The sequence below is a fragment of the Dermacentor variabilis genome, chromosome 1 (assembly GCF_050947875.1).
Source record: "Dermacentor variabilis isolate Ectoservices chromosome 1, ASM5094787v1, whole genome shotgun sequence".
Taxonomy (NCBI): Eukaryota; Metazoa; Arthropoda; class Arachnida; order Ixodida; family Ixodidae; genus Dermacentor; species Dermacentor variabilis.
In genome coordinates this window covers 211,567,965-211,593,671 of record NC_134568.1, presented here as the reverse complement: position 1 = coordinate 211,593,671, position 25,707 = coordinate 211,567,965, and the positions used below count along the sequence as shown (strand labels likewise).

General features: G+C 46.6%; 1 protein-coding gene and 1 non-coding gene across 8 annotated transcripts in view; one reads left to right on the top strand and one right to left on the bottom strand.

Moving 5' to 3' along the window:
• LOC142592269 (N-acetylgalactosamine-6-sulfatase-like) overlaps positions 1–25,337 on the bottom strand; it is a 56,295-nt gene extending 30,958 nt beyond the window's left edge. For 4 of the 7 annotated variants that reach the window (XM_075703994.1, XM_075703992.1, XM_075703997.1 and 1 more), the window contains exons 1-4: positions 25,067–25,337; positions 7,630–7,753; positions 1,557–1,631; positions 750–852 (exon numbers count right to left, since the gene is read on the bottom strand). In XM_075703994.1, the coding sequence (XP_075560109.1) occupies positions 750–852; positions 1,557–1,631; positions 7,630–7,753; positions 25,067–25,148 (384 nt within the window). In that variant the 5' untranslated portion in view covers positions 25,149–25,337. Of the gene's footprint in view, positions 1–749; positions 853–1,556; positions 1,632–7,629; positions 7,754–25,066 lie in introns of those variants that run through there. The other 3 variants (XM_075703996.1, XM_075703991.1, XM_075703993.1) reach the window with 3 other exon arrangements.
• TRNAP-CGG (transfer RNA proline (anticodon CGG)) lies at positions 3,617–3,692 on the top strand. Its single transcript is given in 2 exon segments — positions 3,617–3,653; positions 3,657–3,692. It is a non-coding gene; the product is annotated as a tRNA-Pro (tRNA).
• Positions 25,338–25,707: the final 370 nt, after the last annotated feature.

The following is a 25,707-nucleotide window of genomic DNA, read 5'->3' as shown; positions in this document are numbered from 1 at the left end:
TCTCAAGAGCTAGCTTATCCTTTCACGCATTGTATTCATTGTATTGATTTTATCGTTATGACTATTTGACGTTTATTTGTTGTTACCTCATTGTTACCATTAGCGCTGCATTTTTCTCGTTATAGGTTGGTGGAGTATATTTTTTTCTTCTACTTTCTATTTTCTGACTTTCTCATGCACCCTCTCTTCATCTATCTTCTTCTAAATTCTTCGATTTGTTCTTGCTTTTCATTCTTGCATTTCTTTGGTTGATGTTGCCATGACGCTTGCATTTGCGACTTCCTGTTTATTAATTTTCTTTCGTTTATGCGTGCAATTGTAAACGTCCATCCGTCCCTTTAACCAATGTTCCTAATAAAGGGTGCAACATATTTTTTAATGAACGAACGAAATAAGTTTACTGTTTCTTTTTTCATTATTATAAGTATCCTATTATTATTATTATTATTATTATTATTATTATTATTATTATTATTATTATTATTATTATTATTATTATTATTATTATTATTATTATTATTATTATTATTATTATTATTATTATTATTATCTGCGTAAAATTCGTGTAGCATATGCTCTTCGGCATATGCCGCTTGCGCCTTATGAAGTCTATGTCATACAAACGTCGCCGCGCAGAGAAACCGGCGCGATTACTATTATAACAAGCATACCAGTACAAGTACCAATAATTTATCGACGGATATCGCGTACAGAAGGCACAAAAATATTAGCAGGCACGGCGTACCAACCATTTGCCGATGATCATGTTTCTGTAGCCGACCTCGCCAAGGATTTCTGGGATGAGCAGCTCTTCTTTCGGTATGCCGCCCGCAACACTCGGAGACACATACGCTGCGCCAGAAAAGTCCCGAATATAGGACGAAGAAAGAAAGAAAGAAACTGAGAGAGTATACAGGCGGCCTACACCGCGGAAGTAAACACTTCCTTCTTGGACACAGAACAATATCTGATGCTCGATTTCGTACAAAAAACTTGTTTTTCTGAATATTCGTATCTGATACAAATATTTCGCTAGTCGCACACCTTTAGTCACGATAGGTGCGACAATGGGTCGCAGAACATGCACACACTGAATCTGTCAACGTCCTCTGTATTCCGAACCTTGGCGCACATTCAATCTGAATTCTGCAGCCCAGAAGAAAAAAAAAGGATATCTGAATTGTGCAGATTAAAACGAGGATGACGTCCCGTCGCCCTTATTTAGAGAAACTATTAAAAAAAACAGACAAGCTCCCTTTTAGTCTTCAGAAAGAGCCACCACTGTGAATATCCTCCCTTTATTAGCCCGTCAATTATTAACGCTGACAGTAATTTGCCATTAAAACCATAGTTTTGCGTGTTCTATGTTCTGTCTGACAACCGTATGGGGCTGTCGAAGTCCTCACGCAGAAGAATCGCTCAAATCAGTACTCGCGCGTAACCGTGTACCATCACGCATGGAGGCACCGCTACTTCCAATTTCAAATTGCGCGAATGCACTATGCGCACCGTCTTAGGCGGCTGCAGCTGTATGCTGTGCATGCGTGTATACGTACCGTTCCTGGAGTGGTTGTTGGTCGTGTAGAACCCGTTCCGGATGGGCAGCCGACCCGTGAGCAGTGCCGCTCGGGCTGCAAGAGTCCTCAGTCATGTACCCACTATCTCCACTTGTAAGATAAGATTAACAAAACAAAAATAAAAAAAAACTATGGGGGCACCTTAAGCAATTCATAGGGTGTGTATATGCGAGGGCATTACTTGTCGCTGAGTGTGTCGCTGCATTATGTCGCGGAGTTTAGTGTTGCGGCGAAACGTTGCCGAGTTTAATGCTGCTGCGTAATGCTTTCGAGTTGCTGCCCAGGAGGTGGCAACGCAAGACGATAAACCGGCCGCATTGCGATCTCTCGGCTTAACGACATAACGAGCGATGACAGTACACTTTTCAGAGGAGCGCACCCTGGTGTATAGATTTCTTCATCGGGTTCGCAGGCGAACTCCACTTCATTCTCTTGGGGGATATCGTAGTCGTCGTCCGATGGGTACTTGAACCGCGTTGCTTCTTATTCGTCGTCGTCCATGGGCTCCGGCGACGACGTCTGCGGGCCCTCAACAACGCGGAATGCAGAGCGCGAGCGGCTGCAGCTCGCCGTGCTCGCTCCGGGGCCTTCCCCCTCCAGACTTTTCGGCGGGGAGGGCGGAGCCTCCCCTCCCCCCCCCTCGACCCACACACACACACATAAAGTGTCATTACTAGAGCTTCTGCACCCACATCATTTGAGGTTTCTTTTGATTTGCCTGGACCTTTTCACTTCAAATTTTGTTGTGGCTAATAGCTTACTGCATCATCGTTGGCGCGGACGTGCATGGCTTTTAATTCATACTTTCGCTTTATTTCTGCAAATCCTGACGATAGGAGGACAAGCGCATTAGAAGTGCCAGTGGCGGCTGCCTCCTTCATATTTTCTCACTTTAACATTGTTTTAAATTTCCACTGCTAACGCCGTGCGCATACACAATATATCTAAATATACACGCAGGACAAAGTTTGTTATATTTTTGAAAGAGCTGGAGGTAGCCAATTTAAAATTATTTCTAAAGGTATGGATAGCATATGCCTAGAGAATGAATATGTTGATGTATGTTCTCCACGCTTCAAATTGCTTTGCACGCTTTTTTGACCATTAAAAAAACCTATAGGCCTGAGTGACCCCTTCGGCAGAGTCTTTTATCAATGGCGTCTGAAATGCACGTGAATGTTGTGTGTCTCAGTATTGCTTCTCTTTCCAGTAAGCAATGTTAACGACTCTTAAAAAAAGATACCGATGGGCTAGTTGGTGAGCATTGATATTGAAGCAGAGCACTTACATCTGACTCGTACTCGTACACATAGAAAGGACATAGACAGGCGCGGTGTATAAGTCCTTTCTATGTGTACGCGTACGTGTCAGGTGTAAGTGCGCTGCTTCAATATCGCATAATATTTTGGGAAAAAACATTTCTAGTAAACTACAACATTTATTAGAGATAGAAACATCGTCACTTGCATGCAAAGGTCATAAATGTATACAGGGTGTCCTATCATGCACCAAGATTTTAAAAAAGAGCAATGTGTTACTCGAAGAAAACCCAGTGCATATTGTTTCCAGTACAGTGGAGTAGCTGCCAGTAATTTTTTCGTTACTGAGCTTTAATTAGGTAATTGTAATTAATTATCTAACTCAAGACGTACTATCCTAATTATCAAAGTGTTAGTGAGGCGTTTGTAGGCACAGACAAGGGACATCTAATTGCGGTATTTTCAACGACGTGCTAATACGTACTAATTTTTACGATTGATAAATAAACCCTGCGAAATATGGAGAATACCACGTGACTGCGTTCCCACCGGATCATAAAGCAGCGCCCTCGAACATGTTCCCTCTGAGTTAGCCAGGACAAATAAAGGAAATAAAGAAAAACATCGTGATCGAACTAGTGCCTTATCTGCCACGCCCCGGCCGCGGCAGATAAGGCACTAGTTCGTGTTGTCGAGCCTTTGCTCGACAACACGAAGCAAATATCTTGCCTTTGCTTCGTGTTGTCGACAAATTCGACTTCGCTCTGCCATCTGCTAGCCGCCTGGTTAGCTCAGATGGTAGAGTGGCTGCCCCGGAAAAAGCGGTTGTCCCGGGTTCGAGCCCCGGACCAGGACAATGTTTTTTCAACTCTGAGGCTTTTCTTTCGAGGAACCTGTATGGGTTTCCTTTGTAGGAATTGCTACAAATGGGTGGATGTCTGATTTTCCATTTAACAATTACTTCTCTCCACCTTGCGGGTTTCCACAGAACTACTACGTCGATATCCAGGATTCGAAGCCACCCAAAAACGTAACTGAGCTACGAAGCCTCCTAGGCTTGGCCAATCATTTGGGACGCTTCCTGCCACATTTAGCTGAGGTCACTGCTCTTACACGCGTTCTTTTGCACAAAGATAGAGACTGGCTTTGGGGCTGTGATCAGGAAAAGGCGTTCCAAAACCTCAAAGATCTCATTTGTTCAGCACAGTGTATGGCGATGTACGACGCTTCGCTACCAACAATTCTTTCTGCTGACGCCTCGTCTTTTGGTCTTGGAGCAGTTTTGTTACAAAACAAAAACATGGAGAACGCAGGCCAGTTGCGTTCGCGTCTCGTTCGCTAACTAAAACCGAGCAACGCTACTCCCAGATTGAGAAGGAAGCGTTTGCGCTAACATGGGCAGCGGAAAGGTTGGATGAGTATGTACGTGGTTTGGACTTTGTTTTCGAAACGCACCATAAACCTTTAGTATCATTGTTGGGTCACATGGCAATTGATGCTATGTCACCAAGAATTCAACGTTTTCGCTTACAGCTGATGCGATACAGTTTTTCTGTTGTATATGTTCCCGGAAAATCGCTCATCACTGCAGACACTCTCTCACGTTCTCCGTTAGCTCACACAAATCTGTAAAGCTACCTGACGGTCTCTGAAAAAACTACAGCCTACTCGAAAGCTTGTTTATTGGGCGTAGAAACACGAGATGATTTCCTGACAAGGGTGAGAGATGGTCAGGCGAGCGACGCAGTGTGTAGAAGCCTGCGAAAACTGTGCAGGTTGGGCGAAGAAACAAAATGTTCCTGGCTATCTTGCACCTTACTGGCAGAATCGAGCATGCATTACCTTAGTAAATGGGCTGTTGCTAAATGTAATGAGGTTAATCATTCCTCAATCTCTTCGAAAAGAAGCACTATGTAAGCTGCATGACGGTCACCAAGGCATCTCACGATGCCGTAGTAGAGCTAAAGGTTCCATCTGGTGGCCAGGACTTAGCACTGAAATAGCGTCTTTCGTGAAACAGTATGGTGTTTGCGCGATGCATGCCCCTGAGAAGATGGAACCAATGATGGCATCGCCAACACCCTCTTATCCGTGGGAAAGAATCGGTGCAGATCTGTGTCAAATTAACGGACAACCGTATCTTGTCGTAGTAGATTATCTTTCACGCTACCCAGAAGTAGCCATTCTTCCGTCTACACAGTCTGCCACTGTGATACACAGACTAAAAAGCATTTTCGCCAGACATGGTATTCCTGAATGTATGGTGATCGACAATGGTTCCCAGTTTGTGAGTACAGAGTTCGAGCAATTTGCCAAATCATATGGTTTCCGTCATGTTACCTCGAGTCCTAGGCACCCCCAGGGAAACGGAGAAGTGGAGCGTATGGTACAGACGGTTAAGCATCTCATTTTGAAATCGAATGACCCTTACTTGGCCTTACTAGCATATAGAGCAACGCCAGGTGTTTTAGGAGTCAGCCCAGCGGAGATCCTAATGAATAGAAGGCTCAGGACTGGAGTCCCAATACTGCCTCAGCACCGTACTCCGGGACAGTGCTCCCTGAAAAAGGCGGTGGATAATGATCGGAAGGTCAGGAAGAGGCAGAGCGGCTACTTTGACCGACGTCACCGATTTTAACATTTCCCTATGCTGGAAACAGGCGATGTGGTGCGGGTGACTGACCTCCGTAGAAAAGGTACCGTGCTCGGAGCAGTGCCACAACGCCATTCATACCGTATTCAGACGGAGAACGTGGTCGAAGTTAGACGAAATAGGCGGATGCTCAAGCGTCTCCCGAAAGATGAGATAAACAGTGGAAGTTACGAGTTTCCAGATAGTCAGGAACAGCCCAGCAGTGTTTCATTGAATACTAGGACAGGCGACAAAAGGGACGAATCCTGGGTGCCCCTGACTCAAAAGGAAACACACGCTAACGATTCCCAGATTAAGACTGTGACTATGGCCTGGTAGAGTAGACTATAGGTCCGGTAGAGCAGTTCGAAAACCCACCAAGCTTGGTGTAGACGAGTGATGTATGAAGTGATTTTGTTTTTGTGGTCCTTTGTTGGTGTGTATCCAACCTGCCGGCCCACATGTATAATTGTATAGATGCTTGAAAAGGGGGATGTCTTGGAATTATGTGTTCTGTTATGTACGCGCGACACCACATGAGAGAGGCGGCGCCAACAGCGTCTGTGTCTGCACGGTGGATCACGTGATGCGCGGAGCCTATATAAGAGGCGTTCGCTGAATAAAAGGGGCTCCTCGATCACCCGAAGGACAGCGTCCTGACTGCGTTCTTGGGACACGGGGTCTCATTGCGACACGGGACCCGAGACGAGCAGACGACAGCGCAAGCGCTGTCTTTCAACAACGTTTATTTAAACAAACACAGCTTCTTATACATTTGACCACACGTGTCACAGACACGTAATTGCACATCATGTGAAACACGCACTTTTTTTGCACTCAAGATTATGATTGTAGGCGCAAATATCAAGTTATTTTTGTTAGCAACAAAGACGGCGTGCTAACGCATTCATCACGAAGTCTGGCAATCTCGGCTGCCTCAATTATCTCCCGAACCAGCTGGTCATTGTGTTTTTTTAGCGCTTCACAGAGTCTGAATTCTGCAGCACAAGCTTTAGAGGGGCAATCCCTGACGTGGATTTATCGCGCCATTCAGCGCATTCAAAACTGGTGAAGAGAGCCTGCAGACCTTTGTTTAGCAAATGCGCTTAAAAATCGTGCATCCACGCGATGGAACAAAGTTTTCGTCGACAGGTTGACCGCCTTACCGGGGCTGGTACCCGTCGCACCTTCTTGTGTCCGTTACGGAACAAATTAGCAAGAACCTAAAACTCTAGCGTGTCAATGGCGAGCAAGGTGGCGAGAACACAAAAATGAAAGAAAAGCGAAGGAGCGTAGCCCTGCCATACGTGCACAACATATCTCACCGTTTGAAAAAGATAGGGTGCAAAGCTGGAGTTAATGTTGTGCTTACTGCCCCGGAAAATCTGAAAAGCCTCTGCCGACGCGTCAATGCAGAAGAGTCGATAAAGCAGCAAGGGTGCACGATAAATCACCAGGGCCATTTAGTGGATTGCACAGAAGCTGTGGTGTATTCTATACCTTTGAAATGTGGAAAAAAGTATATAGGGCAAACTTCAAGCTGTACAAATGAAAGACTAAAGGAACATAAACTTAGCGTCGAGCAGGCGAACAGAAATCTAGGTATCCACGTCAGGGATTGCCCCTCTAGAGCTTGTGCCGCAGAATTCAGACGCTGTTCATGAAGCGCTGAAAAAAACACAATGACCAGCTGGTTCGGGATATAACTGATGAAGCCGAGATTTCCAGACTTCGTGATCAATGCGTTAGCACGACGCGTCCTTGTTATTAACAAAAAAGAAAAAAAAAATAAATTATGGGGTTTTACGAGCCAAAACCACTTTCTGATCATGAGGCACGCCGTAGTGGAGGACTCCGGAAATATATATATATATATATATATATATATATATATATATATATATATATATATATATATATATATATATATATATAGAGAGAGAGAGAGAGAGAGAGAGAGAGAGAGAGAGAGAATGAACGCCAACAACGCGTAGACTTCATTGGAAGCTGAGCAGTTTCAGGAGGTCATGATCATGGCGCGAGAGGTATACAGAGAGTCTTGTAACGCCTCAGCATTATATTGCTTCTCTTACTCTGCGTGATCAACCGGGCATTACTTTTCGACGATAATAAGGAACATGAAAGTTTTTCGTTCACCTACATGGCGAGCAGACTGGGCTCGCGGCGTAGAAGTCGGTGAAAAGGATTCCCTCGGATGCCATCTCGTCCAGGTTGGGAGTCTCTCTGGCGGGCTGACCGAAGACACCGAGGTCTCCCCAGCCCATCTGAAGGAGAAGAAGAAACTTTCTGCGTGAGCAATTTTCACCCATCAAGAGAGGCTGAAGACGCAACGGTGAGCTCCGTCTTCAATAAATTTTTCCCGGCAAGACAATCGTAAGTTTTCTTTCAAACGATAGTTCCCCTTCAAAACGAAAGGTGTGGTATTTTCGATCTTTTCGCTCTAGAGTAAAAAAAAAAGTAAAGCCAGTTCCAAGCAGTGAAAGCTGTCAAAATTGCGTAGCTAGTGGTCATTTTCACAAGTTTGTACTCATGTTTAGCGCGATTCTCATGAAAGTCTTTTGTCTCGTCGTCATCGTTTTGCTAGGTTCGAGCTTCCGTTCCGGTTTGCGCACTCGTCAGTTGCATGAGGTTGTGATCAAGCCACAGTACCTCACGCACCTTGCATCTGTACGTGGCCAGACTCGCGGTCGAGGAATTCTCTCTTGAACCGTCCATCGGCACCCTCCGTAGGAGGAATCTCTCTGCGTCGACGTCTCTGCTCGGCCTCCTACTCTCGAAGTTGGGGGTTATTAGCTTGTCTTTGCTGGCGCTTAGCTTGGGTTGCCTTCTCTTGAAAGGGGGGGGGGCGAACGGTTGGCTTCGCTCCACCGGCATTTGGCTTGCGCTTCCCGTTCTCGTTCCTCGGAGGTAGCGGCTTCCCTCCGCTGGCGCTTTGCTTGCGCTTCTCGCTCTCAAAGCTCCGGATTTGTGCGACGTCGGCGCTGCCGCTCTTGTGCGAGCTCCCGCTGCCGCTCGCGCTGAGCGGAATCCATGGGGCGAAAGGGGTCGCGCCGGCGAAACACCGGCTCCTATACCCCTCTCCTCCCCCCCTACTCCGGCCCGCGCTCTGATTGGTTCGCTCGTCCCGGATGGATGGATGGATGGATGAATGGATGTTATGAACGTCCCCTTTGGAACGGGGTGGTGGGTTGCGCCACCAAGCTCTTGCTATTATAATGCCTAATGTCCTACCTAGGTTAAACAATAAAAAAGGAAAAAAAACGCTATGAACTACCACACCCAAATTTTCTGATCCCCTATTGCGAACTGTGCTTTTCTACGTCTCCGCTTTTTGTCGTTTCCATATTCTTCTACCACCAATCCTCCAATCGACTCTTACTAATGCCTATTGCGGACATGTTTATTTTCCCACTGCTCCCGCTAAACACAAGGGCTTCAAGGAGGCCAGTGGTGCCTAAATCGACAGCTGGGTAGACGTCTTCACAATCTAATACAACATGCTTCTTAGTTTCCCTAGCTTTACCGCAGCAAGCACATGCTTCCTCTTCCTTCTTATATCTCGGTTTATAGGTGCATGTTCTAAGGCATGCCGATTTCGCTTCGAAAAGTAATGAGCTTCCCTTTGAGTTATAATAAATTGTTTCTTTCCTGATTTCTTTTTTTCCTCTTGAGTAGTTACTCATGGCAGGTTTCTTTTCCATTGCCGGCCGCCCATGAGATTATTTCAGCCTCTCTGACTTTCCGCTTGACCTTCTTTGTTGCTGTGTTGCACACCCTACAGGCCGCATACTTGCTAATAAGCGTCCTAGTTCTTTTCCTCCACTGTGAATCAATGTTTTTCCTGCACAGATACCTGAACACTCTCCCAGCCCATTTACTTTCTTCCGTATTCCTCAGCCGTTCGTCATACTCAATTTTACTGCGAGCTTCCCTCACTTCAAAACTAGTCCAGCCCATATAACCCTGCACAGCTTCATTTGTAGTCTTCTCGTGAGCGCCCAATGCGAGGCGACCCACTGACCTTGGTTCCCATCGAGTCCTGACTGTACCCCTGATTTAACGCAAACAACTGCATTTCCAGAAGTAAGTCCTGGAACCATTACACCTTTCCACATACCTCGGAGGACCTCGTGCCTATTGTATCCCATAGCGCCCTGTGCTTCATTATGGCTGCATTTCTCTACCCCTTCACTGTTATTGTTTTTTCCTGTGTTTCCATATATCTATTGCCTTATTTTATCCATATACAAAGGTATTTATATTCTGTTACCCGACGTATTTCCTGGCCCTGTATTTCCACTGTCTGTTCACTGTTTTCATTGAATACCATAACACCTGATTTTCTAACACTAAATTTCAAACCTAAATTGTTGCCTTAATTCCTGCCCACAGATATTAGCCAGACGATGCAAATCACTTTGCTTATTAGCTAGCAATACAATGTCGTCCGCATAAAATAAACCTGGAAGCTGCTGCTCTATTTCTGTACCCGCATGTTTGTAGGAGAGTCTAACCCGATATTACTTCCTTCTAGCACCCTCTCCATCCTCACCATGTACATCATAAACAGCAGCGGGGATAAAGGGCACCCCTGCCTCAGTCCCTTGTTGATATGAACTTTCTCTTCGCTCCTCATCCCTTCCCATTCAACGCAAACGGTATTTTTAGGTAGGTAAATCTCTCTCAAAAGCTGTAGACAATCGTCGCCTAAGCCTTCCACTTCCAGAATATCCCACAAAATGATGCGGTCTACGTTGTCGTAGGCTCCTGTAATGTCTAAAAAGGCCACATATAACGGTCTGCTTTCTACTTTTGATATTTCAATACACTGAGTAAGAACAAATAAGTTATCATCTAAACGCCTACCTAGCTTCTGAAGCCATTCTGAAGTTCTCCCAAAATGCCATTATTCTCTGCCCATGCTTGAAGCTTTAATTTGATTGCCTGCATTGCTACCCTGTATATTACCCATGTAATGGTCAACGGCCTATAGGGGTGAATTCTATCTTTCTCCCCCTTACCTTTATAAATTAAATTCATTCTACTTTGGCGCCAACTGTCTGGTATTCGTCTATCTTTTAAAGTCTTTTTTCCACTGCGTTCACCAGAGCTTCTTTACTTTTTGGTCCTAGTTCATTAATCAGCCTAACGGAAACCTCATCTAGCCCCGTGGCTGTGCCCTTAGGAATTTTCTCTTCCGCTTTCTTCCAGTTGAAATTTGTCAGCACCAGCTCCTTTTTCACTTGGGTGTCTTTCATGCTCTTTTTTTCTTCAAGTACAACCTCGTAATTGGCTTGGGAAAATTCGGCTGTTATTTTTCGGATGTAATTTATTGCCGCTTCTCCTTCCAGTCTGTTTCCATCTTCGTCTAGGATATGTTGTTGTATTGTTGTTGACTTCCTGCCTAATAGTTTTAGGTGGTTCCAAAATATTCTAGGTGCGGCCTTCTTTTTGTCACATATTTCTGACAACCAACGTTCACTTTCACCTTTTAATTTTGCTTGCACCAGTATTTTTTACTGTAGACTTTTCTCTCGGTATGTTTTCCATTTACTGGTTACTTCATCCTGCAGCAACTGCGCCTCCTTTGCCTGCCTGCCTGCGCTCTCGAGATGCTTTCTGTCGTTCGGCGATCGCTTCTCGTATCTCCCTGTTCCACCAGCTTCTCGGTTTCTTTCTTCCTTTCCAACGAACATGTTGTTTCTCTTTCCGTATTTCTGTCGTTATTGCACTTAGGAGCTCACCATCTTCCCACTCTTTATTTGGCCATTTGCCAAGTTGTTCCTCGACTCTAGTGACTATATTTGCTATTTGTTCAACGTTCCAATTTGTGCTGGCCATTTTGTGCTCCTTGCTCTCTTTCCCAACTACATATCCCATTTTCAATATGATGCGTTTATGGTCACTCCCTATGCTGCTATGCCCTTCCTCATCAATGACCATTTCTCCCAACTTATCATGAATTCCTTCTGTCATCAGAGAGTAATCAATGGTTGATTGCCGGTTTCCCACTTCCCACGTGATCTGCCCTTCACACTTAGGCCTGTGTTCACGATAACGAGGTTATGTTGCTCACAAAGGTCTAGCATTGACTTCCCGTTGTTGTCGGTATAGCCATCTAAATCCTGTATGTGGGCATTCATGTCACCTAATAGGACAATTTCAGCACCATTCCCGTTTTCTATCACCACCTGCGGGGGGCTCCACCTCTCGTGAACAAACTCATCACGGCATCCACAATGCGTTATAATTCTGACAGCCTGTTGAGCATTAAACTCGCGTTATTCCGCAGCTATCTGTTGTTTCTGTGGACGAGGCATACGCGTAGAAGCCGTTCCCCTCTAGGCACACTTCCAACCCAATAACGCGGATCAAATTGATGCTGTATATGCAGGCGCCAGTTATATCATCTTCGGTGATTCCTTTGGCTAACGCAATTATGGCATTTCAGTAATGGCGAATTTTATTATTATCATCCACGAATATGTGACTTGCAATAAACGAGTGACTTTTTTTTCAGTAACAAGTATTCTATTCATGTACTTTTCGAAATTGAGAAATTACATAGTAGAACAGTTCCTCCTGCTAAAGTTAAATTATGGGGTTTTACGTGCCAAAACCACGATCTGATTATGAGGCACGCCGCAGTGAGGGACTCCGGAAATTTGGACCACCTGAAGTTCTTTAACGCGCACCTAAATGTAAGTACACGGGTGTTTTCGCATTTGGCCCCCATCGAAAGTTCCTCCTGCTGGTATAGCGGTGCACATAGAGCGTTTTTTTTCACGAACAGTAACATAGTGTTTAAAAATCGCCTGTGGCATATTCATATAGGAGATTGTGGGGCCAAGTACTGCACCAGGGTGGCCAATCCTGCTATCGTGAGGGAGTGCGTTACCGTTTCTGGTCACCGGGATCAGGCCGCACGTTCCAAGCCTGTTTATCAACACGCGTATTTCCTTTCTTATTTTTTTAAAATCCGGTGGAAAACTGCGCGCCACCGGGACTCGAACCACGGTCCTCTTGCACGCGAGGCGGATGCTCTACCTCTACGCCACCGCTGCGTTTAATTGGCATATACCGCTGTGGCATATAGCACAATTCTACTCATTGAGCTGTATTACTCGAAGTGGCGGACATGAGTTACGCTGTAAATCAAAATGCATAAGTGAATAATTAATAAAATTTTACTAATCAGCTTTCTAACTAATTACTTTGGACCACATCTTGCAATACATGATTCAAGCCGGTGATTTCACGAGACACGTTCATATGGAGCGAATTTTGAAACTATAGCACAGCCTTCGTAATAAGCGTTGTCAAACTTGCGGTAAAAAACGCATTGTTTCATTTACTTTTTCAACAAAATATATTTCTAAACAGTGAAGCTCAAGAATTACTGGTGCACGAATGCATTTTGTCACAAACTTTGGAAACGCATGTCTCGAAACTGGTGTCATGCTCAGAATTCGTTCCAAGTGGATATGAATTTCAACATCTTTGGCTACAACTAGCAAATTGCAATACAAGCCGTAAAGTGTTTAGGTTAAAAGTTAGTTAGCGAAACATTGTTAATTAGTAAAATATTGATTAGGTGTATCGTGCAGATAATGTCCGCCTCTGAGAGCGATCTAGCTCAAGGAGTAAAATTGCGCTAAATGCCGCAGGCGATATTTAAAAATTATGTTAACGATTAAAAAAACGTCCTGTTTCTAAGCACGCTAAACAGGCGTCGAATGACGCCGAGAAAGAAAAACAGCAAAAGGCTAACGAGTGGTTTTACTATACAGACATTTGTTTCCCGTTTTCGCTCAACTCGAGGGACTCGGCAGACGCGGCAAGTCGTTGTCACGTGATCGTATACCTGGAACGTCACGCCGACGGCAGCGCCGGTCTACCCACCGATGAGGCTCAAGTCGAGGCGTCCACCAAGCTGGCTTTGGAACATAAAGCATGGAGTAGTTCCGGGCACATCCAATGAAGAGTGTTAATTAAGGTTCCGCCGGCCTACCGATGCGTCATTTCCCTCTGATTCTCCCTATAAATATGCAAATTCGCACATACACGCGTAGTTTCTTTAGTCCTTTGCTATACATTTACCAGATAAAGACCGAGGATTAGCTGCAAATTTGTTAACCTTCACTCGTGACACCACCCGGTCCCCCTCAGAGCTGTTAATTGTGGCCGAAGGGACGAAGACGTGCTCCACCTCCTCCGATTACCACCGCAACACGGTTGTGCACAGCGCTGGATGAAAGAAAAATCAGCCAAGGATACCTAAGCACCTTTTAAAGATTAAATTATGGGGTTGTACGTGCTAAAACAACGATCTGATTATGAGGCACGCCGCAGTACGTGGGGGACTCCGGATTAATTTTGACCACCTGGTTTGCGTTAACGTGCACCTAAATCTAAGTACACATGGGTGTTTTTGCACTTCACCCCCATCGAAATGCGGTCGCCGGGATTCGATCCCGCTACCTCACGCTTAGCAGCGCAACATCAAAGCCACTAAGCAACCACATCGGGTTAAGCACTTCTCATGAGGTGTGAATGCGAAAGCATTAATGTCCAATTGAGCGCCGCTGAGCGGTCTTTCCAATTATGAACTTCTCGCGGGCAAGCGAGCGCGTTGAGACGCTTGGCCAACGCTTCTTATAGATAGAACAAGGCCGGTGCACTTCGATCCGTGAAGCCGTGCTTCCTTGCCCGACTGCCATAGAATCTAATGGGGACGCTCCCGAGTTACCCGCGGTGATTTTGACGCCACCGTTTTCGTCACGTCTGGCTTGGCAACGGAAATTTCCGTCCAAGTAGCATGACGCCATCGAGCAGACTGCACAGGCTTGCCATCTAGGAGGCGCTGCTTTAGCCCAGTGGGCAAGACACTCAGCCTCTCGTAGGCAAGGCCGCGGTGGGAAACTCCTCGGCTTCGGTGGCAGAGGTAATTGGCGCCATCTATGAGGTGGGCGAAGCCGAAAATCGGTTTCCCTTGCATGGCCTCGTAGATCGTCGCGCGCACGCGCGTCGATCCTGATGGCCGAGCCCCCCCCCTCCCCCCCAATTCCTCTCCCCTCGCCCTCCCTCGCCCTCCCTCGCAACTCCCTCACCTTCGACTGTCTCCGCTCGCACGCCGTGCGGCCCCGCCGGCCCGGCGCCAGCTTAGCCCGCTGCATGATGTTTCATGTTTCATTATCTGCTATTATCGGGAAGCGTGCGCTGCTGTGCGTTGACCGGCGTGGGTAGTTTCCTCAGTTTCGTGGTCATGGGTAGCTGTGTGCTTGTGCTCCGCGATGTTTCACCCGTTCCACGACTCGTAGCGCTCGTACATCGTGCAGTGGTGCACGAATACATCAAAAACAAGCCCTGCTAGGTTGTTCCGGTGTCTGAAGACAACAGGTGAGCTCGCAGACCCAAGGACATCAGAAGGCGCATGTACACGAACACAGCCCTGTCCATGTGTGTGCTCCATGAGCCTCCGGACGTCGTTGCGCTTTGATTGTGCTACACTTCCCTCTTGCCGGTAGAGAAAGCTGACAAACAGATGTTCCTCCTCATTGTCACCTGGTCTATGACGTGTTTTTCTTTGCCAAGTCGCATTCTGCAACTTCAGTAACTTGCCTAGCTTTCCATTCCGCCCTCAGTGCTTTTTCTGCGTGTCACGTTCTACAAACGTACTAACAGCTGAAAAATTACTCTTTGTGTATTATCTCAGTAATCGCCGATGGGAAAACCGCGCGAACAACCTTCATGTGTAGGCATGAAGGTTGTTTTCTTTTTTCTTCTGGAAAGCATGATCATTGCAAGTGTCCTACATGCAGGTTTTTGCAGTTCGTGTTTATTATACAAAGGAGTGAGTGCCCAGTAGGTACGACGTAGTGCCTTAAGTGACGTAATTTTACTGCTAAGCATTGCATTCGGGGCGAAAGAAAAGTCCTCTTGCTGGCTGATTTTACCTGGTCTTTGATTGAGGAATAGTCCTTTTTGCGAATGTTTTCTATGTGCTGCTGCAAAAGCCGACTATCTTGTTCCCCCTTGCCACCGTTACTCAAGTTGTGGCCAAGTGCAAAATAACGTGATAATGTGTATTTAAATGTTTACTACAATGTTATTTTTGTTCTGCCATGACTTCTTTATTTTGTTCAGTAGTAATAAACATGTCACGCATTTCATACACTTTCGTGCAGCTTTATAAGTTTTTTTTGTATGACTGTCAATCAAACAATGTTAGCATTTTATTCTATTTTTTAGGTATTTTGCGTGTCATTGTTTTTGCAATTACCAGTGAGTTTTCCCTTTCTAGAGTTGTCATGACTATGTCATACACGTCGTCCAGTTTTGTGCAATATCTTATAGTGCATGTATCAGAAGCTCGTCTACATTTCGGCCTTGAGGGCGTTATATAAAAATCTTTTTTTTTACATGTGTGTGTACATGAAATGGCCTTCGGGTTTTCTAGTGCTTTTTTTTTTGTTATTTCACCCTCTGTGAATTTTTGTGCTTAGTACTTTTGTATATGTCATGCACCTTTCACTTTTGCTCATTTTTTGAGCGTGTATCGCCACCACGTTATAAAAAAAAATTTTGTTTTCGGAAATGAAGTCAATAAAGCGAGACCAAGGATCTGTTGTGTTGGAAGTGGAATTTTTATATGTCCCGGCACGTGCTGGTATAATACAAGTATGGGCAAGACTGCGTGCGTGCCAACGCATAGCCCACGGTGCACGACGCGCCAGCTCGCAAGCAATGTCAATGCTCGGCGTAGCGCGCGCGTTGCTTGCGAGCTGGCGCGTGGTGCGCCGTAGCGCGCGCGTGCGCACGATAAAAAGAAACGCGCAGCGTACAGGTAAAAAAAAAAAACGTAAGCGGCGCGCGCGGCATGGGGGAAAGGGAGCGGAGAGGGTCGGCATAATAAAAACAAAAGGAAAAGAAAATCGTTTGGGAAAGGAGGCGCCGCGCGGCTGCTGTTCTTGTTGCCATGACAACGTAAACAATCGTGTGCTTCTGCGTTTGTTTTGCTTCTGCGTCGCCCTGCTGTTAGGGCCATAACTGAAGGGGACCTTGGCGCTAGCGTCGAAAGAGCGTCTGCTCGAAAATAGCCAATGGTAGTCATGTGGAGATTCACCCCTGTAGGCAAGGTCATAGGTTCGAAGCTCACTACCGCTAACGTTTCTTTTTCCTTTCGAGTTTAATCTGTTTTTATACATTAATTTGTTTATTGCGATTACCCAGGCGCCATTACAACGCAGGCGAGAGCTCACGCGGACAAGGAACGCGCGGATAACACAGGCTTCCGAGAGCGAGGGTGACGTCGCGTTGCGGCGATACCCTCTCCCCTCACGCAACACCTGGCACGCGATAGCGGCAGCAGGCGTCCCCTTTCGCCCGTCCTGTTCTGTCGGGGCGCGCTCGGGACATAGCTTCGCAGCCAATAGAGTGTTTTAGAATAGGGGCCCCAAAGAAATAGCGTCGAAGCCACTGCGCATGCGCAAGACGCAAACTCCGTTCGGGTTTTGCGTTGGGAACGCTATTTCACCGATTTAGCGGGAGCCCAAATAGCGGCCCCAAAAGCTTTGCGTCGGCAAACATGGCGGCACCCATCGAAGCGACGCTCTAGCCTAGCACAAAATTCGGTTCGATTCGCGGTAACGCGTGAAGTTCGCAAGCTAGGAGAAGTGTCTGCGGTTATCGCTTTCTCTCAACTAGCGTGTGTTATGAAGATTGACTCATTAGACGCCGCTGATTTTGAATTCGATTGTGGATTTTATGGCTCGTAGGCCTAACGCGGCTAAGCTTGGCTGGTGAAGGCTAGTAAAGTTGGTTTGCTCAAAACTAACCGCAACTATTTGTTTGCTGCTCACAGAATAACCTCTAAATTGTAATTAAACGCGAATACACGCAAGTCAAAATTATTATTCCTATGATAAAATGGTATATTTTATTTAGTTATTTCTAATAGCTTTCCTTTGACGCCGTATTGGCGCTGTCAGCGCAAAACGCTATCCGCAAACGTAAAACCTTATTCTAAAACTCTTCACTCCTACGTGCCCCAACGCTAACAGCCGAAAAGCTCTTTGGGGCCCCAAACTATTGGGGCCTCAATTCTAAAACTCCCTAATGGCAAATGAAGTGCCGTTGTCCAGACAACAGACGCCGGCTTTTTCGCTCAATGGGCCATTTGATGTCTTCGCATCGAAAATTCCGGCAGAACCCATCTAAGGACGAATGTCGATGTTAAAGCAGGGGACACATGGTGCGATTCTGCGTCCGATCCAGTATGCGGCATACGACGATACAGGTTACAAGGGACGTGCATTCGAACGAATGAGCGGCGCGTAAGCTCCGCCCAGATCCAGCGCCACAGCTTGTACGCTCGGAAGACCTCATATTCTCGTCGAGAAATACAAAATAAACAACTTTGCACAATGCTGCACTGTCAATAAGATCATGCCTTTGCCAGCGACAAAACCCTTCACAAAGGTGCGTTGTCCACTGACGGATCCGCTGACACCCAGAGAAAGGGCCGGTAAGCCTAGCTTGACGGACACCGCGGTCGACGGCGCTTGCGATCCAGTCTGGGCTCGTCGAAGGGCGCTTATTAGAGCACAGCTCTAGGTGCCCGTTCCTGCGGCGAGCGTCGGCGTAACCGAACGAAAGAGCACAGCGAAAGATGAAAGCGAACGCGGAGCGCAGCGGGAGATTTAAAAAAAGCGAGGAGGAAAGCAGAGGAGGAAGGTGCAGTGGAACCATGAGGCGGAAAGCGGAGGAGGGTATGGCGAAAGGGTGACAAGAAAAGCGTAGTGCGGTGACGATGGCTACGAGATGGTGCCAGAATCTGGGAGGTCTGTCGGCCGCGGCTGCTGCTGTGACTCGCGCCCACGCGTCGCGCACGTGCTGGCTCTCGCGATCCCAGATTGGCGAGGCAGTCGGGCCACACTTCGCTCAGTTTGCAACGTGTCCCGCGGCACGGGACAGGCTGTCCGCGCCAGCCACTATATCGCGAAATGAAAACACGTATAGAGCTGAGCTCAAGTTTCTCATTAAGGAGTACCGTAAGCATCGCTTTTTTTTGCCAACAGGATTAGCAGTGTACACTTATGTTGCCTGTAATTAAATTCGATTGGTTCACTCGATGCTGTCGATGCGAAGGGCAAACGTGCAAGCCAAGCAAACAGCCTCTCTCAGACAGTCGATGTGTGCTGTCGACACGCGAAATAACCTCGCATCGCGGCTCCCGGTGTACTAGGCGCCGCTTTGCAGAACAGGCACACGTTGGGGATAATATTCCTGAAATGGTAACTATTTCGTGTTAGAAACTAATTGTAGCCGGCAAAGAAAGGAAAAACGAAGCCGCGAGGAACCAGCCCGCCGGCGCCGCCTATGTTGTGGGAACGTCAGCGAACGTCACGCGCCAGCCGCGCTGTCATTGGCTGCAGCCAAACGACTGTGCGGTTGTCGGACGCATCGGATGATGAAAATCAAGTGGTGGCGAAGGCTGGGCCGAAAAGTGGTTTAGCGCGAATGCAGCACAACCAGAGGATGGGGGGCAAAACACTCACATAAAGAAATGATAAAGCTACAAAATTGGAATGTAATCTGCCAATAGAAAAGAAAAAATATATTAGCACCTTGTTTTATGAAAGAGGTAAGTCATTTTATTAAAACCTGGCAAATTTTGTATTTTTGCAACACTCTTGACCTGCCCCCTATTCATGAGTGTGCGGTGCATTACAGCGCGTCTTTGCAGGCCTTGTTTCGATACCCGGCTAACCTGGCCACAGTGGCGGGAGCTTACGAAGCGATTTCTTATCGCCAGCTGTCTGCGATGGCGCGCCTGGTAAAGCGTATAAATTTAGCTCGCCGGTCTCAAAATGCTCCTTTTGCGAAGTTTTCGTCGTCCTTGCACGTCGCTTCTTTGTCACCGTTCGGTAAGATTTGCAGCCCGCTGCACCGCTGCGGCAGTTTTCTCGGTTTTGTCGTTTCCTTCGGCGTGCGGCCAGTGCGAAGTCTTTTTCCGTCTTTGCACGCTTCGCGCTCTTTTGAAGCGCTTAGCGCTTCATTTCAAGATGAGCTTGCGGCATGTGAAGAAACGATGCTCCGTGGTACACTGCGACAGCCTGGATAGTACCATTGGTGTCACGCTACACCGATTCCCGCTGGACTTTTATCCGGCTATATTGTAGCGTACAGTACACTGATTACATGCTTTACTGCCCCGCGAATGTCCTTGCACTTCACTGTACGCTGTACTTCATGTGTACTTTTGTTGACGTAAAATTACTTCAAATTGATCCGGCTAACGACTAGAAGTACTCTGGAGATGGTACGCCGGCTCAATGTATGGTATTTGCTACTACGTTGAGCACGTTTTAGGGTGCTAAAGCTGGCTTTAACATTGCCTTGCAGATGTAAACGCACCTGCTATATTCTTTCAGCTGAAGAAATTAAATGTGAAGAATAATCCCAGTGTGCTCTATGGTCTGTTGATGCGCCTACTTATGTCATGTTATGTTTGCTTCAATTCAAGCTGTCGTAGCATTGTTTTCTATACTTTTCAATTTCCTAACTGACCACGTTCGTGGCACTTCAGGGCTTTTTCCTATCTGCACTGTGACTATTGAGATGATTAGCCAACTTAAACAATACTGCTTATGCTGCCTGTGACATGTATTTTTTGTTTGTGTGCCAAGGGTGTGCTTTGTGACTGTATTTGTTTGGTTGCTGCAATAAACAATGAATATGAAACTATGAAAACCATACTTGCCGTACACTCTATTGCGAACTCTGCACTTGAGCCAGTGCTTTGTGCATCATACCTTGCTGTACTCAAAAGCTCTCAAAAGTACTAGCACCAGTATTTGCACTACGAATCATGCATGCTTCGCCAGTGTCTGGAAGTGTTGCTGCCTTTCTATGCTGCCCCTCCTTTACCAGTCACTTTCATTGCGTTCCCAATTGCACATTAACAAGGCCATAACTAGCAGGAACTCGAGCACATTTGACTGGCAAAGGTTGGGGCGCGCTGAAAGGCAGCAACCTTCGAGAGGTACGGGCTCGAAAACGCGGATTCTACAGAAAGACCGCTTTATAATTCGCGCCAAAAGCATACGTATGCGTGACGTCATTCTACGTCACGTTTGCGTAGTTTGCCCCCCAAAATCCAGGGGGCGCTGGAGTGCCCACGAGCCGCCATTTTTTGGACCAATGGGCGTCTATGGAGCCTTCGCTACCAGTAAATCTGCCCAGATTGTCGCACGCCGGGCGTCCAATCCGGCGCTTCGACACGGCTAAACGCCTCGGTTCCGGCTGCCGTTCCGACGCGTCGAACGCCGTGTCGGACCGCGCGTCTCCCGCTCAATGCGATTAGAATTGAAGCAATGTGGCGACACACCGCATGCCATCGCCGAAACGCGTTATCTTTGAGAAGTGTGTGCAGCCGGGATCCTCTCCCGCGTTTACATCGGGACACTCTGCGCCATGTAGCGGTGCTGCCGCGAAGTCTGCGCGTGCGCGTGTGTGTATATTCATACAGACTTATCTGAATATATGTGAAGCGCGTTTGATTCCGCCTAGCGCCGTAGAATTCTTAAATGTTTTTTTTTTTGTTCGTTGAAGCATGTGACCCACGACAGCGTCAAAGCAGTTAATCGAAGGGCGGCACATACTGGAGTGCCACATACCCAGTGACCCTAGTTGGCGTCAAAGAGGATCATTGGAGAGCGGCATGCATACCCAGTGGCACATATTCAGTGAGCCACGTAGGCGTGAAACAGTTTCATTGTTGAAGAACGGCACATACCCAGTGAGCCAAGCTGGTAAGCCGGTCCGACGGTTGGTTTCGAACCCGGTTCCTCCAGCACAGCAGCCCGATGCTCTACCCATTAGATCATGGACTACCCAGAGACCCAAGTTGGCTGGGAAAACGGTTAGTTAGTTAATTAAATAGATAGATAGATAGATAGATAGATAGATAGATAGATAGATAGATAGATAGATAGATAGATAGATAGATAGATAGATAGATAGATAGATAGATAGATAGATATCTAAGTACCCTAAAATGCTAATCGCATTAAAATTATTCGCGCATATTCAGCGACTGCACCGCAGAAGCGAGTGAGTGAGTGAGTGAGTGAAGTAACTTTATTTCGGTCCAGAGAAGACGCAGGGAAGACCCCGCGCCACCCGGCTAGTCCCACGTAGGGACCGCCAAGCCGAGCTCGACGGCCCGATCGTGGGCACTCTGGACGGCCAGGGTTTGGTCGTTGAATTCTGGGCTGCCCAAGAGCGCCTATCCTCGCTGAAGGCTGAAGGCCTCAATCCATACCTCCATCAAAACCTCTATGGCGCGGCACTAGGACAACCCCGAACATCGGCAAGAGCGTCTTCAGAGACTTGACGCTGGTTTGTGATATCGGCTTCCACTTCGGTTGAAGAGGCCAGGAAACACCCATCCATCGTTTGCGGCTAGATGTGGCGTATACTCGCCGATACCTTCACAAGACTGGACGAGCACGGAACCCTGACTGTGGCGTCTATCACACACCCGAGACAATAGCTCACATACTTTGCGTGTGCCCTTAATATGCGTCCGAGCGAAGGACATCTAAGTCTAGTGTTGACTGCTTAAGCTTTCGCCTCTTTTCACAAGATTTTAGGCGCATGGAGAAGAGTTGACCAGGCCCAACGCACCATAAAATCACTCTTGAACTTTCTATGTAAGACTGGCTTAGACGGTCGTCTCTAGGATCTGTGAGACGTGAAGACAGAGCGAATAATGTGTTTGCAGGATAACGTTTTGTGTGGACAAGATTACTCCTGCGTGAAGTGTGATAAAGCACGCATCCGCCCGCGTATTGGACAACGCGTATATAGCTCATAAGGATGCCTTAGTGGGCTAGTTTTGAAAGCATCTTAAAGGGTTAACAGCGCACACAGACGAGAACAGAGTGAGGAACAACAGGACACAGCGCTATGTCCTGTTGTTCCTCACTCTGTTCCCGTCTGTGTTGCACTGTTAACCCTTTAAGGTTTATATAGTTCATTGTAACATATAATTCTCTCTTCCATTATCTATTCTCTCTTCTATTCTCTCCTCCATTATCGTCGAGAGTATATATATATACAGTACCAGTGGCACCCACGACGATAACAGAAGAGAGAATAGTCTAGAGGAATTTGAAATCCCACAAGTAACGCCGGAAGAAGTAAAGAAAGCCTTGGGAGCTATGCAAATGGGGAAGGCAGCTAGGGAGGATCAGGTAACACCGGATTTGTTGAAGGATGGTGGGCAGATTGCTCTAGAAAAACTGGCCACCCTGTATACGCAATGCCTCATGACTTCGAGCGCACCGGAATCTTGGAAAAACGCTAACATAATCCTAATCCATAAAAAAGGGGACGCCAAAGACTTGAAAAATTATAGACCGATCAGCTTACTGTCCGTTGCCTACAAAGTATTTACTAAGGTAATCGCAAATAGAATCAGGAACACCTTAGACTTCTGTCAACCAAAGGACCAGGCAGGATTCCGTAAAGGCTACTCAACAATAGACCATATTCACACTATCAATCAAGTGATAGAGAAATGTGCAGAATATAACCAACCCTTATATATAGCTTTCATTGATTACGAGAAAGCGTTTGATTCAGTCGAAACCTCAGCAGTCATGGAGGCATTACGGAATCAGGGTGTAGATGAGCCATATGTAAAGATACTGGAAGATATCTATAGCGGCTCCACAGCCACCGTAGTCCTCCATAAAGAAAGCAACAAAATCCCAATAAAGAAAGGCGTCAGGCAGGGAGATACGATCTCTCCAATGCTATTCACAGCGTGTTTACAGGAGGTATTCAGAGACGTGGATTGGGAAGAATTGGGGATAAAAGTTGATGGAGAGTACCTTAGCAACTTGCGATTCGCTGATCATATTGCCTTGCTTAGTAACTCAGGAGACCAATTGCAATGCATGCTCACTGACCTGGAGAGGCAAACTAGAAGGGTGGGTCTGAAAGTTAACCTGCAGAAAACTAAAGTAATGTTTAACAGTCTCGGAAGAGAACAGCAGTTTACGATAGGTAGCGAAGCACTGGAAGGAGTAAGGGACTACATCTACTTAGGGCAGGTAGTGACTGCGGATCCGGATCATGAGACTGAAATAATCAGAAGAATACGAATGGGCTGGGGTGCGTTTGGCAGGCATTCTCAGATTATGAAGAGCAGGTTGCCATTATCCCTCAAGAGAAAAGTGTATAACAGCTGTGTCTTACCAGTACTCACGTACGGGGCAGAAACCTGGAGGCTTACGAAAAGGGTTCTACTTAAATTGAGGATGACGCAACGAGCTATGGAAAGAAGAATGATAGGTGTAACGTTAAGGGATAAGAAAAGAGCACATTGGGTGAGGGAACAAACGCGAGTTAATGACGTCTTAGTTGGAATCAAGAAAAGGAAATGGGCATGGGCAGGCCATGTAATGAGGAGGGAAGATAACCGATGGTCATTAAGGGTTACGAAGTGGATTCCAAGGGAAGGGAAGCGTAGCAGGGGGCGGCAGAAAGTTAGGTGGGCGGATGAGATGAAGTTTGCAGGGACAACATGGCCACAATTAGTACATGACCGGGGTAGTTGGAGAAGTATGGGAGAGGCCTTTGCCCTGCAATGGGCGTAACCAGGCTGATGATGATGATGATGATGATGATTATGATTATGATGAACATATAATCACACGCCACCTACCTTTCCCTGTATCCCTCACTCACTCACTTTCCCTTAGCCCAGTGAGGAGTAGCAGGCTAGAGACATGCTCTCCAGGTCGACCTTTCCTTCTTTCTCTTCAATAAAACCTACTCCTCCTCTTCATATAAGCACTGCGTTTTAACTGCTATGATGTCCCTTACAAAACACATCTTTACCTTCTTCAGAACTCTTTCCAACGTTCTATTAACTTTATTAGCAACCTATGTAATTCTAACTTTTTATTAACACATGTTAGAAGAAAGTTGGTACGTTGTTCTTACTTTCGTTTAAAGGAAGCTTGTAAGTGCGAGCGTGTCGATGGCGTGAGAATATTTCCAGGTTTTTCAGCCTCGTAGATACAGTCAAATGCGTCGTTCTGCTGGGCGAGGTGAGAAGAATAAAGTATATCTTATCCTGTCGAGTGCTTTACTGAAGTCCCGCCATAATTGCACTGTCCGTTCTCACGCTTATCTTTGCCAAGACCGCAAGACACAGCGATAGCTTTTACAAGTCCACAAGGCGCCATTTAGGATTGCATATATCGTCCTACATGATAGCAACATGAGCACATAAAAAATGCGGCAATTACAAGATATAAGCAGGTTTGATTTCTGCCAAGGGCAGATGCATGGCGGCGTCACAAAGTGCTTTTCTGCTGTTTAGATGAACGTGCGCTTTTTGAAAGTGGCTTCAGATATCAGTTCTTTCTTCTTTTCTGTTTTTCTTTTGTGCAATGGAGGTGTACGTTTTTGAATGGTTTTTATATACAGGAGGAGGTCCCATAGCCTGAGACTAAGGAGATTTCGTTTGCTTGGACAAAGAGATGAAGGTCACTTACGTCGTCCATCACCATGACGACAAAGTTCGGTCTGGCTTCCCAGGAACACTGCGCCGTCTCCAAGAGCACGAGGCACAGGCATAATGCGCGAATAGCATTCTTCTCCGGTCGCATCGCCCACGGCACGAAGTCGTAGCCAGGCTACCCTCGAGCGTAAACCTTCCCCTAGAAGTACGTGGGACTCAGGCCTAACAAATAGCGTCCAGTCTCACATGCTAGGGAAGTCGTGTCTCCGAGGGCGAATATATCTGCGAAGTGAACCGCCATCCGGCTCATCTCCTTTCCTACAGCTGGTATCAGTCTAACACACGATAAGCTACCCATACACGCGCATTATTTTTTTTTCTTTTTCTCTCGACTTTTCTTGTCTCGCTTATTAGTGTGGTTCGGCAGGAAGCCAACCCAGATAGCACCAAAACGTTACAACAATGTTATCTTTCAAAGCGAAGCTTTCTTTGCGACCCCCCCCCCCCCCCCCCGCTTTGGGACTGCTGGCTGTTAGCTGCTTAACTTGAGGCAAAGTGCAAAAAAAAAAAAAAACACGAGTACAAGAGAACGAAACGAAGACACAGTGCTGTGTCTTCGTTTCCATCTCTTGTCCTCGTGTGCGTTTCTTTTTTTTTTTTTTGCGCTTTGGCCTC